Source organism: Pipra filicauda, unplaced genomic scaffold (assembly GCF_003945595.2).
Source record: "Pipra filicauda isolate LSUMZ 115617 unplaced genomic scaffold, ASM394559v2 scaffold144_size1929842_pilon, whole genome shotgun sequence".
Taxonomy (NCBI): domain Eukaryota; kingdom Metazoa; phylum Chordata; class Aves; order Passeriformes; family Pipridae; genus Pipra; species Pipra filicauda.
In genome coordinates this window covers 1,406,146-1,422,407 of record NW_024103929.1, presented here as the reverse complement: position 1 = coordinate 1,422,407, position 16,262 = coordinate 1,406,146, and the positions used below count along the sequence as shown (strand labels likewise).

Sequence of the window (16,262 nt, the reverse complement as noted above, 5' to 3'; positions counted from 1 at the left end):
CTGCCTTTACAGAGTGTGCCAGCGAGAGCACACCTGCCCAGGACAAGGCAGAGGCAGGCTGAGCTTGGCTGGCATCTCATCTTGCAAACTGCATGGGCAGAAACGTGGCGTCATTTCTACAGCACTCAAAACCAAACCTTGATTCAGCACAGGGCAGATATAACACATGCCACAGCTGCTGGCCCAGAGGGCAAGGATTGTTCCTTGGCACCGTCCAACAAAGAACATACTGATGTAGCTTCAGGTGTTTTCCAATGCATTCACCAACCTCGACGGTCACAGAAAGCTTCAAAATATTCAGAATGTCTTAGGCAAGGCAAGTTACACACAGAAAATAAGCATTTTATTTATTTATTATTTTTAGCATTTTTTTGTTTAATTCACAACAGAAAGGCAGTATACACAGGAACATTTAATTCCAAACAAATGAAACTAGTTCTTATCAACTTCATGGATTAAAAATAAAAATAATCACAGTAATCAATGACACAGTATAAACAAACACAGAAACCCACTTAGGAAATTCAACCAAATGATAAAAAGTAGTTTCAAATTAAACTTTACCAAAAAAATTAATTACTATGCAAAGTAGTGCGTGTGTGTTCAGCATTATGCTTGCCCTAAAACAAATACAAAAACTCACCTAACTTACCACACCTAAACTTCCACATCATTAATAAACGACACCTTCTTTCCACTAGGTTCTAACTACAGCTTCTCCTACTTACAAGTAAAATGCTATTACAGCTGAGGCTGGGGACAGGAGAGGTACACACTAAAGAAAGAAGACTGGGCATAAAAATCACAGCGAGACATCCCAGCAACTTACTCTAATGATCATATCACATCTGTGTAACACACTTCTGAAAATCTGCATCAACATCAACAGTGGCAACAAGACATTTTCTGTATTTACAGGTATAGTATAATCCCGAAAATGCTTTCAATTATCTAGTTTCTCCTTGAAGCACTTTGAGAATCAGACCTTCAGAAACAGAAATACTATGATGAGCTAGTCTCATTACAAGTTAAAAAAACCCACATATTCTTGCAAATAAATCTAATATTTGGAATTTAGGGTATCCAAATGATTTTTAAAAAGAAGAGACACTCAAACACTTTTCCAACTGAAAGACAGCCAGAAGTTAGAATCAGAGTTAACTAACCCTTAAGTGTTAGTGCCTCTAGATGAAAATTATTACTTGGCACTACAATGAACATAGCCCAGTGTAGCAAGTGCAATCATCACTCAACACAAGTAACACTGCACAGTACGACTTTGTGTTTTATCCTAAGAGCAAGCAGTATATCAAAGTATTGACAAGGTAAACTTTTTTAAATACAAAAACCTTGAAATTCTGCAATACAAAGAAACAGTGCAATATAAAGAAAACAGTTAATCACAAACTGTTAAAAAAAACCCCTCTATTTAATCAATACATTAACATAAAATTTCTGATACTTTAGATAGTATTTAAGAAATTTTACCTTACACGTTTTCTGATTTGTTACTAATGGGCATTTTTTACTTGTACACTGAAAATATTTGCATGCTTTCTTTATGTAAAATTCATCAGCAGAGAAAACCTTGTAAAGAAAGATCAGTTGGCATTGTCTTACTTCTTATTTATTTGACTTTCCCAGACACGTCTCTCTCCCTTAAAAAAAATTAGATTTCGCTTTCCCGATAGAGCTGTCAGGTTTTCATATTAGTTAAATACATCGTGATATGGGATGGGGGGGAGGAGCAGGGGGTTGTGTGTTCTTAAATCTCATTACAGAGATGCATTAGATGTGTTGTCTATCATTAGGGTTGCATTCATTTTCTCAGTGAAATTCAAACAATCACAATACAAAGAAAACCCCTCATACTTCAGGCCTCTTCATGCTTTATCTTTGTCCAAACAACTGAGGAAGGAAGTGAGGGGAAAAATAAATAATCAGCTGACAGCTGACAAATTCTTACCATTTCAGAATGGATATTGAAAAAAAAAAAACTCTTCTAAGCCATATACAGTATGCCATCACTTTTCAGTTCTGAAATATCCTCCTCCTACACAGAAGAAAAAAAGCAAAGGCTCCCAATGTTTCCCTTTAAGGTAAAAACAGTATCCTGACTTGACTAAGTGCTCAGAGAAAACTTCCTCTCCTCATTCTGACAGATGAGGAGGAGGATGAAGGAGAGAGATCAATGGAACACATGCTCAGCAGAGTGAATGACCCCAACTGTGATGCAACTCAGATACCAAGAGAACCTTAAGATGGGTCAATAGCATCTGTACATCAAGAGTTAACTGACAACAACTTAATTCACGTTCCTCCCATAAATGGGGATCCAGGTTTCTGGATTATTATTAGTAAACATTCCCCTAATGAGACAAACTATTCTTACATGGAAACTTCAGAATCAGAAACAAAGAGAAGGATATGTTTCGCATCTTCATTTTCTGAACATTCAAAACAAGGAGGAGACAACACCACTGTAAAACAGATGTTAATGCAAATAAAGTTTTACACATAGACACACAAAAACTGCAAGAACATTCCAACAGAAAGGTTTGTCAAAGACACGACTGTCTAAATATAACGAGAGATCTTGGAGAAAAAATATATACCAAGAGCAGTATCTGTATTCTTTTTTGCATTGAAGTAGTGCTTTCCTAACTGCAGTCTATTCATTATTTAACTAATTCTTTTGACAGTATCTTCACACACTTCCCAGACTGCAGAACATTCGAATCACAAGTCTCAGACAGTGCTTCTGCTTGCAGATTTACTCTGTATTATGTCAACTTTACTTTTCTTATCATCATAATGCTGAAAAAATCCTAATGTCTTCACAGTATTGTTCATCTTTTGCAGGTTATTTTTTCTTTCAGTGTTGTGTGAACTCAGATCCCTTGTTAATGATACTCCAGCAGTCACTTTACTAGACTTCCTTACTTGAAACTATTATAGTTTCAAGTATTATAGTCCTGTGCTTCAGACAGTTTTTCTCTTCTTTGCCTAACTTCTGTCAGCAAAATCAGAATTTTCAGCGTAATTATAATCTGGTTCACAAAGGGAAGCACAGTAACTAGAATCTGGACACTCAGGCTGCCAATCTGTTTCTTCTGATTTAAGACTGTCAACCGGAATGGGGCAGCACCTACTCTGAGAGCAGACTGCATGGCCAGCAGCAATTAAGACATCAGCTAGACTGCTGTCATCGTACAGAACATCCACCTCTAATTTCATTTCTGAGCCATAGTGGATGAAATGAAATATCAGAAACGGTTTAAGAAGAAGCTTCTGAAACAAAAGTATAGCTTCATCACTCCAGTGTTCCCCTTGGGCAGGAACTGCATCATGCAAAGAGCAAGACTGTGCCAAGCGTGGCAAGTAAAACAGACTTTCTGGAATAACTTTAAGTTCATGGATTTCAGAGTAAGGAATGCTCTTCAGAAAGCCATAATCAATAAATGTAAGAACAACAGACTGACTTGTTACTTCACTAATTTCTACCCTGTACCACTCTGCTTTCAGTCCAAATTTGATCAAGCAGTTGGCACCAGGGGTCACATGTTCTTTTGGGAGAGCTGGCAAGTTGTCAGGAACATCAGAGAGCAGCAAGGACAACTTTTGCATGCAATCAAAGAAGACTTCAAACTGGACACTGAAGTTTGAAGGATCAGTAACTGCAGTGGCAAACCCCGGATATGTTCTGCCACTTTGCAGCAGCATCCACATGACTGAATTTATCTTGAATGACATACCAAGTTCTTTACAGTTTGTACTTCTGGATTTTTCTGGTCCAACAATTGTCTGACAATGGCTTAAGAACTGGTTCAAATACTCCTGAAACATAACTTCCCCTATTAAAATATCTACCTCCCAGATACCAGAGGATTTCAAAAACCTCAAAAACAAGATCCTTATTTCAGAATCCAGGAGTGCATTTAATACATGGTCAAACTGAATTTTCTTCAGGTTTTTAAACCAAATCCATTTACAAAACACAGCTTGTTTAGGAACATTTTTAATCTCATCACTGAGCATCTTTGCATTATTTAAGGACACCATTTCGCACGTGCCATAATCCATGAGAAAAACTAGCATTAACTTCTCCCTGACAAATTTCTCTATCACTTTTGATCGATACCACCTAAAGTTCTTTTCAGATTGTGTCATGCATTCCAGTCCTTTTTCAATATCATCCACTCTAAGCAAATCACTTCTTTGTGCTTCTTTGTCAAGCATTACATTTAACTCATGCAGTATTTGCAAATTTGTAACTAACTGTACATAAAATTCTCCGGTCTCCAAAATATTAACCACTTCTGCTGCTTCTATTTGTCCAAAATTTATAACTTGATGAAGGATACTTATGGGGGTTTGGGGAGTATTTTTCATCCTAACAGCCTCAGTTTTACTTTGACCATCTAAACCATTCCCAGACCTTCTATCTTGAGGATTACCATTTTGGTTTGGCCTATTGTCACAATGACACATTTGTGCGTTTTGCCACCCTGCCTCGTCTATTTCCTGCAGAAGGTCATTAGACACAGACTTTCCATCACAAATTACATCTATTTCCCATTGCTCTCCATGCTGCTGTAAGAACTTGCAAGTAACTAGCTCATTACTTAATTTTCTTGTTAAATAAGCAGCACTTTCCTTAGTCCAGCTTTCACCAGGAACGCTTTTTACATTGCTAAGAAAACAATGAACACTAAACCTTGGCAGAGCTAAGAACTCTTCTGGAATCCTGCAGATGTTTGATGAACTTACAACTGCAGCATTACCATAGTCAATAAACTCTACCTCAAAGGAGTTTCCTGATTTCAGAGTTTTAATAACTGCTCTATAGTAAAAACAATCAGCCTCATGCTCTGCAACTATGAGATCTCCTACCATGAGCTCATCTAAGCAATTTTCAAGACTCCTATTCTCCAAGCTTTCATTTAAATCATTTGCTAATTTTACTATTAAGTTTTCATCCTCCGCAAGGTGAACATAGAAACTTGATAGACTATTCATATGAGAAACATAAACTGCTACTTCGGTATTCATCTGTATCTCACGTTGAGGAAGACTGATTAATGTGGGTGTATTTTTATTACTCCTTTCCTGCTGACCAGTACAATGTAGTCTTTCATTATGAGATTCAGAGAGAGCATTTACATTTATTTCCTTTGAAGTTAAAGCAGAATAAGAGAGTGAGTCAGAAGCGGGTTCTCCAATCAGAGGTTTTCTGTTCTCCAGAACAGCACTGAAAGTATTTCTAAAGCCTGGCTCTTTGCTGTTCTGTAAAGTTTGCTGTTCTAAGGATCCACTACACAATTTTGATGTGCTACATGCACTTTGCTCTTCATCTCCAAAATTCTCTCTAGTATCTGTCTGGTCATCATATACTTGGCATTTCACTTTGGTTTCCAATTTAAGTATTTCAGGATTTTTAACATTTACTTTATTAATTTCTTTGCCATCTTCTATGTGACAGCTCACTCCTCCATAACTTCTAAATTGTCCCATACAGCTTTTCTGTGCCTGCTCTTCTGACATTTTTTCTTTAAGTTTTTGACTTACATTGAGCTGACCATCATACAACTCCACAACAATCTTTCCATCCGATTCTCTGGATAAAATTACAGCCTTCAGCAGTTTACCAAGAAATCTTTCCTCAAACCATCTAGTAATGCTTGCTGGAATTTTTTTCCCCCTAAAATCTGACAGACAGCATTTAATAGCTTGCATAGGTGTAAATATTAGGTCAGTTGCAGAGTCTGGAATGGGCATCAACTGGTCTCTCTCCACCACACTCTTATTTCCAAAATCCACATAGTGAGCCCATACATAGGATGTCGCTTCCACAGGAAAAGCTAAAGCTCTGTAAAAGAGACCATCTTCAAAATATCTGGCTATACATAATCGTGTATTGCTGGTATCATACTTTGCATTATTTAATGCTTTACTTAGGTCACTAATTCTCTTCATCAATGCCTCCACAGTTTCAGTGTTTCGATTAAGCTGACAGTAGAATTTTGAAGGATTATTTATGTGAGTTATATAAACCTCCTCCTCACTGCCAACTTTTATATTAAAAGATGAGTAGCAAAAACTGTACAGAGAACCTAAAGATGCAAGGTTTTTCAGTCCAACATACTCAGACTGGATGAGACCACGTTCTCTGAGGAATTCCTCTGCACTAGTAAGTGGAGTCTGTAAGTCAACAACATTGCATAAACAGCTGGGGCTCACGAGAACAAGAGCATAAATGACACAAGTCAGTGGTCCTCTAGAAGAAGAAATGAAGTCTTCAAATTGTCTGTGCATTTCTTCACACCAAGTGAGTGACTCAGTTTGTAAGGGTACATTTTTAAGCCCACATCGAAATGCCTGACTTTCCAGAGTTAGGAAATCTGGAAGAACAGCCTGAAGATCTTTAAGTAAAACTCTTTCTCGATAACCATAGTCTACAAAAACCACATCAACTTCATCTGTAGACACCTGCTGCACAACAGTTGCTCTGTACCACTTCCCATCTTTGGGACATTTAACAACACAGGCAACCTGTCCGGTTTTGTAAGGACTGGTATGATCTTCATAGTAAGTCTGAATTTGTCCCATTAAGTTACTTAGCTCTGGCAGTTTGCTTTGCAACTGACATGAAAAATCTGATGGGGAAAAAATGCAAGAACATACCACTTCAAAAACATCTCCTGGTTTAAACACAAACTCTTTATAGAACAATTTTTCCTCACATACCGATTTATGCATTTTAGAGACAGCACCTTCTCCAAAACAGGATGGTACAACAGATTTTCTAGGTATTGGAGACACACTTAATGATTCTTCTGTCTGAAGTACGTTTCCATTTGCAGATATCTTACTTTTATGAATATTACCAGTGCTCTCTGCATTGATTTTTGATTTTTTACAGTTGTGCCTTTTTTGTGCTGACCTTGGAACAGAATGTGGTGGCTTTTCCCGGTATTCAGCATATCCAGCTTGAACCATACACACAGCAACACTTCCTTGCTGCAAACCAATACAATGCACATTAACAATGTACTTGTTGTTTTGCTTTCCAATGACATGAAGCAGCAGTAGTTTGTTCAGCACTACACTTTTAAAGAAATCAGTTTCTTTTTTAACCCACACACCATCAACAGGAAACGTGCAAGCAAGGGAACAACCCATAGCTAAAGCTGGTAAATCAGAAAACTGAGGAAGTAATATTTTCACATGGTGACAGGGTACCGTATCTGTATTTCCAAAATCCAAAAAACGAACAGTAATGTTTGCATGAAGCACTTTTATGACAACAGCCCGGTAATAACACCCATCTCCGCTATACCGGGTACAGCACAGCAACCCCGGTTCTGGCTTTTTAAGGACCATTTCATCAGCTCCACATTGACTGTACGTGTGGCCAATATTTGTCATCAAGGCCTGAAACTCATTCCGGTACCTACAAGTTTGAATCCAAAAGTCAGATGGATTTATGATATGTACCACAAAAGCTTGATAGAAAGAATTCATTTGCATCTCTTCTCTTTTGCAGTGGTTGGAGAAAGAAATATCCCGTTCAGGTAAGCAGGTTTTTGTATCTTTATTTCCAGTAAAATTCTTAAACGAATTGTATCTCTCAGGACATGGTTTGTAGTTTACAGCAATACTTGTGAGTTTTGTTTCCAAAAGCGAGTCACATGATGCAGCTACCTCATTCAAGTTTTCAGGATGCTTAGCATTAATTCCAAGATCTTGTTTTTGCAGCGTAATATAATACAAATGTTCTGTGTTACTGTAGAAATCAACATGGGCACACACAGAAGTTTGTCCTATCAAGGCCTGCACAAGGTCTTTCAGCTGAAATTTTATTACTGTTTCATCCTGACTACCAAAACAAGACAGTGCACATGGAAATGAAATCATTGGTAATGTTATGAACTCAGCTCGAAGTTTCTGAACACAACTAGGTGGCACAGCTTCAGTAGCACCAAAATCCATAAACCAGACTTCCACGTGCTCAGAGAGAATTTGTTTTATCACTCCTCTATGCCACTGCCCATTTTGCCTCTTGGCAGCACAAAGTAGCCCTAAACTATCACAAGATGTAGTATTTTCTCCAACAAGAGCTTCATAGTACAAATGCATAGCTCCAGTCAAATCTTCCAGCTGTTTCTGCCACTTCTGTATCTGACAATAAAATTTATTTGGGCTCACTGCACCAGTTATTTTTACATTTTCTTCACTGCCAACAGGTAGACATGGAAAGAGTTCATGTGGAACATGCCAAAAATTCGTTGGTTTCTCAGACTTATTTAAGGTAAACAACTCCCTGACTGGATACTTCTGTTTCAATAGTTCCGGCATTCTATTACAAAGCACTCCTTGGGGCAACACTCTTAAAGTTTCTACAATAAGACAAAATGAATCTCCATCAATAAATTTACCTAACTTCAATTCAAGAACATCAGTAATAATCTTTGGCACTTCTAGAATAAACACCTGGTGTGGTATAACAGCCTTCACGTGTCCTGTAATCTGTAATCCCACTAGAGATGAAAAATAGTTAATGGCGTTTGGACTCCATTTGTCTCCAAGAGGAAGTATGCTTGCAAAAACACCCAAAACCACCTTTGGAGGCAGCTGAAACAATTCATCACAAGCAGCAGCAACATGTGTTTCCTCAACTGCCAACACATATCCAGCGTCTATAAGAAAAGCCTCACAGATAGTCCCTTTCTTTCCCAGAACTCTTCCTCTATGCCATTCTCCTTCTGTGTCTTCCACCAAACAAGATCCACCAGTGCAAACATCCTCTTTCACTTTGAACACACGCTGTATTTCATTCTGCAGTATGTAATAGTCAGGCTCACACCCTGTGTTGTATTGAGCATGGAACATTATAACCAAGCACTCAGGATGGCATTCTATGTGATTTATCTCCAATTTCATATCTCCTGGGTCCGGTAAAGGAGTCAGAGATTCCATCCTGTCTGCAAAGAAAAGAAGTATGATCATCCTGATAATTTTCCATATTTTTTTCTTTGCAACTAATTCCTCACGTGGCATTTGTTTTCAAAATCTTGTAATAGCATATTCTTAAAATTCTGGTTAAAATGCATGCTAAACATTTTAGAATGTCATGTTTTATGCAACTGGGATACATTTGACACAATTCCCTTTGAAAGACATGCTCAGATAACATGAAGAAAGTACCTCTGGATTCACTCTTGTGGCTACAGGCTAATTCTATCACTTGAGATTAACTTCTAACTAAAAGGCTGCTCCCAGAATAACAGAGACAATTTAAGATTATATCAAAAAACTAGGGGGACAAGGGAGGTAATGGACATGCAGAAATGCGGAATCTGGCAGGACAGACAAGCAAGAAGACTGTATTTTTTCTCAAAGAAAGGTGTGTCAGCTCAAAGAAAAAAAAGAGTGGAAAGCAATTCCTGTCATTTATGTAATGTCTGCTCATCTCATAACTGCTACTTACATCCAGTAAATTTAATTGCAAAACTCTCCAAAGGAGATGCAATTCAGTGTTTCATTGCACTGAAACTGCAGTTACAAACAGACCTTACCTGCAAAAGTACTTTCAGTCTGTTTCTCTTTCTTTTTAGCATGTCAGTGACCAAGGACTCACCCTGCTTTTTCTGTCTAAATCATTTCTTCAAATCACTGACATTTTATAATTCTGTGCTTTACTGTTTACATACTCTGGCTCTCTCTATACTATCACTTACAGCAATAGTATATTTTAAATTCTCATAATTACAAGAACATACTAAGCACATCATCATGTGCAACACTTCTTCACTTTCCATCAAGTAACAATTGTGCCAGCTGTGTTTTATACTGTCTCAACGTTCCAATTCTGACAGTTTAAGTATCTTCAAAACATTCAGATATTTTTCTGATCTTCATCTATAATCTGGTCTTTAAACTCAGTTTCCAGTTCAATTCATAAGTCAATGACTCAATGGATCTGTGATTTCACATTGTCTAAAAATGCTGGCCATGACCATAATTTCATCAAGCAATTCCCTTAAATAAACCTCTAACAAAGTAATCAGAGGTAGACAACAAAATGCAAAAACAGTGGATAAACACACAAGGAGAGAGTGGACAATAATCTCGATTTATGAATTTTTATGTAAAGCTGAAATTTAAACTTTCAGTTTCAATAACAAGTTATTAGGGCAAGATCTTCCCCGGCCTGCAAAAAATCTTCAGTGGAACTGCCATGAGAGTTTTCATCATAAGCATACATGAAGTGACTACCCAAGCTCTCCTCAGAACAAATATTGCTTCCTATCATTTTACTTCCACAAAAAATAATTAAAAAATCCCTAATAAATAAATGAGAACTCCTACTATAAAGCAGGAGGGCAGAAGGACAAAGAATACATCACATCTAAAACCAACAAAGAAAAACCCTCAAAAATCTAAAACCACTAGCCACCAAAAAAAACCCTCACAGCAAAAGCAGTACCAAACCCAGATCTGCCAAATACATGCTCCAACAAGGCCCTTTTCTATCACTTTTCCCTGTAACAGAAAAGTAAATTCGGGGGGGAGGGGGGGGGGGGTTAATGAAAGAAAACAGCCTTCAGAGAAGGGTTCTCTCTGCTGGGAATAAAGACCTGATCACTACAGAGAATCAAACTTTTGAAGGGGCATTACTGATGCTCTGGGGCCTTTTTTTTCCTCCTTCACTGAAACAAAGCCCTGCCTACATAAATACATAACAAATTAAAACAATTTGGCATCAACATTTACTTGCCTGTTACTACAGCCCAAATAACAGCAGCACACTGATACAGTCACATTTCTACAGTTTACAAAAATAATCTTTTGCTATTTACTTACCTTTCCACTACTTAAGGCTTACTCACTCAGAAGACACCTTCTAAAGGAAAAGCAGCCCATTATTAACAACTCTGCATCTCTCTACAAAGAAAGATGGTAGACAAATCATTAGGATGGTAGAAAAATCATCAGAGAATCATAACTAAACTAAATTCCTTTACTACTTCTCTTATCAAAAGCAGCGCTGAGGATGAAGTCTTAAGAGTGTTTGTTCACGAGAAGCTCAACATGAGCCAGCACTCTGTGTTCGCAGCCCAGAAAGCCAAACATATCCTGGGCTGCCTCAAAAGCACCATGGGGGGCAGGCAGAGGAAAGGGATTATCCCCCTCCGCCCCACCCTACTGAGACCCCACCTACAGTGCTGCATCCAGCTCTGGGGTTCTCAGCAAAGGAAAGATGGGGACATGTTAGAGAGGATCTAGAGGAGGCCACAAAGATGAACAAAGATGAAAGGGCTGGAGCACCTTTTCCACGGAGACAGGCTGTGGGAGCTAGGGCTGTTCAGCCTGGAAAAGAGAAGGCTCCAGAGAGACCTTACAGCACCTTCAAGTACCTAGAGGGGCTACAAAAGAGGTGGAGAGGGACTTTTACAATGGTATAGAGCAATAGGACAAGGGGGAACGGCTCCCAGTTGAGAGAGCAGTTTTAGATTAGATATTAGGAAGAAATTCTTTACAGTGAGGGTGCCCAGAGAATTTGTGGATGCCCCGCCCCTGAAGTGTTTAAGGCCAGCCTGGACGGGCTCTGATCAACCTGGTCTAAGGAAAGGTGTTCCTGCCCTTGGCAGGGGGTTGGAACTGGATGATCTTTAAGGTCCCTTCCATCCCAAACCATTCTGTGATTCTCTAAATCCTCCTCCTGCCCAACAAACACACCTTGTAAGAGTTCCTCACACCTAGCTTAACTATAACCTTAAAATCGCACACAAAAAAAAAAATTACAAAACTGAATCCACCTTCCTAAAAGCATGGTCTGACCACTCTTTTTCCACTGCAGCTCAAAAACCCACCCCAGTCCGAGAAGTACAATGCAGGTGTCTACGACCTACTTTCTAAGCAGGAGCGGCCACTCAACTTACTTTTGCTTGCAACGCTTTAGACACCAAAATGCACGCTGTGTAACGCACCACCTACCATACAGGCAACACACGGCACAACAAAAAGGGCTTTTAAATGCAACCAAGTGCAGGACATGAGGGACATGTTCCGAAGCAGCCGCTCTGCCCCGGGCTGTCTGACGCCGCGCCTACCTGAGAGGAGCCGGCACGGAGTAGGGCGCGGCCCGGCCCCGCACCGCGCGGACGCTGCCACCGCCAGGCGAGACCCGAGAGGGAAGAACAGCACCCCTCAGCAACTGCCGCGGCTTCCTCACCGCTCACGGGCGAGACAGCACCGTGCGAGAGCCAGAGGCGCCAGCACAGGATCACAACACCACAGCCCCACCACCGCTCGCACCCCACGCCCAAAATGGCGGCGCAGCGCGCGGCGGGCACACGCTGCCCGGGAACGCGCGTGCGCCGCGGCACCGCCCGCGCCCTTCGCGCCGGTCGTGAGGAGGACGGGGCTGGAGGGGAGGTCGGCGGTTCGAATCCCGCCTTTCTGCGTGGGGGCGGTGCGGGGTTCGTTGGCTTTCCGTATAAAGTCGTGCCTTCTCCTGTTGTTTGTTTCTGGGTTTTGTTTGTTTAGTTGTTATTTTCCCGTTGAGTTTTCACGTTGCAGTTGTCATTTATAAGGTGTTCCCTAAAGTTTGAGTAAAGTGTCCGTGGGTTTATGAGTCTCCTGTAGCTGCCTCAAGAGAACTTGAGAGCTCCTGTTCTTTCCCATTGGCGGAAAGAAATTCTCCAGGCTGTGAAAAGTACATCTTAACGGGCTGCAAAGTGCTGCCCTCACTTGCTTTTGAGTGCATGTCTGGCCTTTTTTTTTTTTTTTTGGGGAGGGGGGGGATTGGAGGCAGTCTTGAATGGTTTAGATTTGTGGTGGTTTTGTTTGGTTTGGTTTTTTGGGTTTTTTTGGGGTTTTTTCGGGTTTTGTGGTTTTTTTTGTGGTTTTTTTTGTTTTGTTTTGTTTTTTTTTTACAAAGAATATAAGCTTAAGTGGTCACAATAAGAAAACTTAATTTGCTGTATCCTGTAAGTATTAACATGCTGGTGTGTCTATAATTGATTGCACTCTTAAGAAAAGAGTTCGCCTCTGTATAATAATTTCTAAGGGTTTACCTTCAATTTTTACCCTTCCCCCCCCCACACTGGTCAGGGTTGCTGCACTATAGTTCCCCTTTGCAAAGTTTAGAGAGAAAAGCCGGGTTTACAATACTTGGAGATTGCAATTTTCAAATACAGCTAATACGTTAAAGTCTGTATAATATACATTTAAAGTGGTATTGGAGCTACTTGGATTAACGCTGAAATTTACAGGAGCTCTTAATTTGATTTTGCAGGTAAGTGGTCATGTTTATCCTGGTCAAGTATTTGTAAGAACTACTCAGAACAAAGGTTATAGAGGTTTATCACTGATTGAACTTCAACTGTGTATTTATGGATAAAATGCCTAGTTTATTCTTGCATTCTTACATTGGTCAACAGAATTCCACTACTGGAAAACTCCAGTTTCTAATTTCTAATTACTTTGAGTTTTTTCTGGTCTGTTTACTTCTTTAACAGAAAGTAACATTGTACACACTCATTCTGAACAGTAAAGTTGTTTATTTTCCTAATGTAACACACTAATGTCCTGTGCACTCCCCTCTGTACTTTCCATTTTGGACTCAGCCCATATCAGGAGGTTTTTTTGTTTCCTTTTTTTTTCTATTTTTGTCCCCCTAGGTAACAGCAACACTCTTCAGGGTTTGAATGTGCGTACTTTTCTTTAGGCAGCTCCTCCAGAAGGCCTTCCCACAGAAAGCATCTTGCCCTCAGCAGGTACCTCTCTACAGAAGGTGCAGACTTCAAGAAGCTTCTCTAGTCTTACAAGTAAATGGGTTTGTAACATTTACATTCTGGAATGGCAAGTAACTTATCACCTTAGTGTATGCCACACGTTTATTTATTTTTTAAGGGAACTGTTTACTTGAGATGCTGTGTTCTGTGTACTGGTTGGGCTTTTAAGTGGGCTGTCTTTTAAGACTATTCCAAATTTCCTTGAGTACACATCTTATTACCAGAAAACTATTCTAAAGAGATGGACGTGCAGTGTATCTAAAGACTTTGGAGAACCTTTTCAAACATCTGAGCATTCTTGTGTCGCTTTGAATAAAAAAGATAGAATACCAGTGTTTTTAGCATAACAGTAGGCTGATAAAAACTGTGTAATACTGAAATTTTCTGTTCTCTAAGGTGCTTTGAAGCTCCGACTGAACTTATCTATGTAATTTTACTTGATGCTAGATGATAATTAACAAACTCTAGTAAGATTATATTTCATTGACAGAAGTAAAATACAGTTGAAAAAGAATTTTGTTGTGTGAGGCTTTGCTCTTAACAAATCTTGACTAAGACAAAACCCCAAAAGTGAACCTCAAGTTTTTCTTTGTATGAAACTACTGAACAAGGAACACACTTCATGAGCCTTCTGTGCTCATGGGATGAAGAGTCTGTTTATACCCACTTTTATTCTGTAGGAAATGGTGGACTGTGAAACTCTGTGTAGAGGAACGAGTACTCATTTTCCTTACAGATTCAAGCATAGTATAAGGAAAATAAAAGCTTTCTTCTAGAGTTTAACAGAAGATCATAAGTGAAGCTCTGCTGCCAGCTGCCTGCCAGTAGGTAGAACATAGCACTGTTTGAGTAAACTTGTTGAACTCAGATAATGAATATCTAATCACAGTTCTAGCTAACTTCCAACACTTAAGAAAACTGGTTTTGAGTGGAGGGAACATAAGACAGCGTTATCCTTTGTTGTCAAAACTGAGGGCCATACTGAAAAATATTACCCAAAGGATGTCTTTTGGATGACATGGACGTTCATCTTGCAGTCTAAACACCAAAAATAGTCTGCAGCCTTCTTAGGTTGTTCTTGGCAGTTAGTAATTATGTATTTGCTTTGATTTGAGCAGTAGAAAAATTACAAGACAACACTGCAATCTGTAAGATACCACATAAAGGAGGAGAGGAATCATCAGCATCTTCTCTTCTGTTTGAGTTTTAAAATAAAAGTGTCTTGCTGAATTCATTGTGGGGAAAAAAATAGTTAACTACCTACCTCCAAGGAAGGGAAGAGGATAAGAGTATCTCCCCAGTGTAGAAACAGAAAAGGGTTTAAGTCTTGATCTTCTCCTTAATGTTTCCTTTCTGTGTGACTAAATAGCTGAACACTCATGGTGCTGGTTCTATGCTTTGTATGCTGACTGGAATGAATCCCAGTCTGCAGCACCTGACATTCACAATGAATTATGTAATGATCATAGCTGCTTTGATTCCACATGGGGAGAGAAGGAGAATTAAGCAACACATATCCCGCTTTTGATCCCGACAGCTATTCTGACATCTGTCCTCAGATTTGCTAAGATTGTTTCTGAATATTAATACCATAAACCTGTTTCTAAAATAGATAACTATTACACTTCTTCACTTTTAAGAAGGAGGCCTGTCATAACAAAGTACTTTTAAACTGTCTCCTATGGGTTTTGGTTAGTTCATGACATGCTAAAGTTTATAGGAGAGGAACTTGCACTTTGTGGCTTAGTTCCATCTCTCTCAGCTTGATTACTGTGCAAACCTGCAAATAGATCAGTGATATCTGATTATCAGAAACATTTTTTATTGTATGTAATGAGCTGCTTTTCTAAAATACACTGCAGCATTCCTTGTTGTAGCATTTTTGTTTGTGTTTTAAATAAATAGCTTTAAAAGGGAAGATGTAGGTAACACAGAGATCTGAGTGAGTGGTGACAGCAGAAATACAGAACATTTCAGAGTTCTGAAAATAAAGAGTAAAAGCACCTCTGCCTAAGATAAATCTCACATAAATGGATTTTTTTTCCAGGTCAGCTCAAGTTTATTTTTTAAACAATGACACTTACAATTAGAAATATGTGATATAAAAATAATCATATTGTTCTATTAAGTTTTCCTGAAAAAATCAGTGTCTCTTCTGAAACTTTGATACTGCAAGATCAGTATAACACTTTTTCTTTTTTTACTGAAGTCAGTCCAAAAAGTTTGCTGGTTTTTTTAGTAGTCAACAAACTTGAAAATAATGGGACTCAAAAGTGTCATTTCAAAACAAAAGTTTGTGCCCGTTTTCCTACTTTGTTTTTCAAAGTGTGTCCTCGATGTGTTTTTCTTGGTTTATGTTTCTGTTAAGTGGGCGATAGCCACGAGGTGGCAGAAGCAGCCACGAGTTTAGCAGGATGCTCGGAAATACAGTTGTTTTTCTTCGGTAGAAGGAAGGAGCAC

The 16,262-nt window shown here is 39.1% G+C and overlaps 1 protein-coding gene across 2 annotated transcripts; it reads right to left on the bottom strand.

The window, feature by feature from the left end:
• Positions 1 to 321: 321 nt before the first annotated feature.
• Positions 322 to 12,306, bottom strand: TDRD15 (tudor domain containing 15). Of its 2 annotated transcripts, none has more exons than XM_027710191.2 (3): positions 12,117 to 12,306; positions 10,867 to 10,947; positions 322 to 8,984 (listed from the first exon to the last, which is right to left on the bottom strand). In XM_027710191.2, the coding sequence occupies exon 3, from the start codon at positions 8,977 to 8,979 to the stop codon at positions 3,007 to 3,009; it is 5,973 nt and encodes a 1,990-aa protein (XP_027565992.2). In that variant the 5' UTR covers positions 8,980 to 8,984; positions 10,867 to 10,947; positions 12,117 to 12,306; the 3' UTR covers positions 322 to 3,006. The 2 variants fall into 2 exon arrangements, with proteins under 2 accessions (XP_027565992.2, XP_039234653.1); XM_039378719.1 differs by having other exon boundaries at positions 322 to 8,980.
• Positions 12,307 to 16,262: the final 3,956 nt, after the last annotated feature.

Bases quoted from the DNA above. Each gene is read 5' to 3' on its own strand.
- TDRD15 (XM_027710191.2), bottom strand. From the start codon at position 8,979: ATGGAATCTCTGACTCCTTTACCGGACCCAGGAGATATGAAATTGGAG.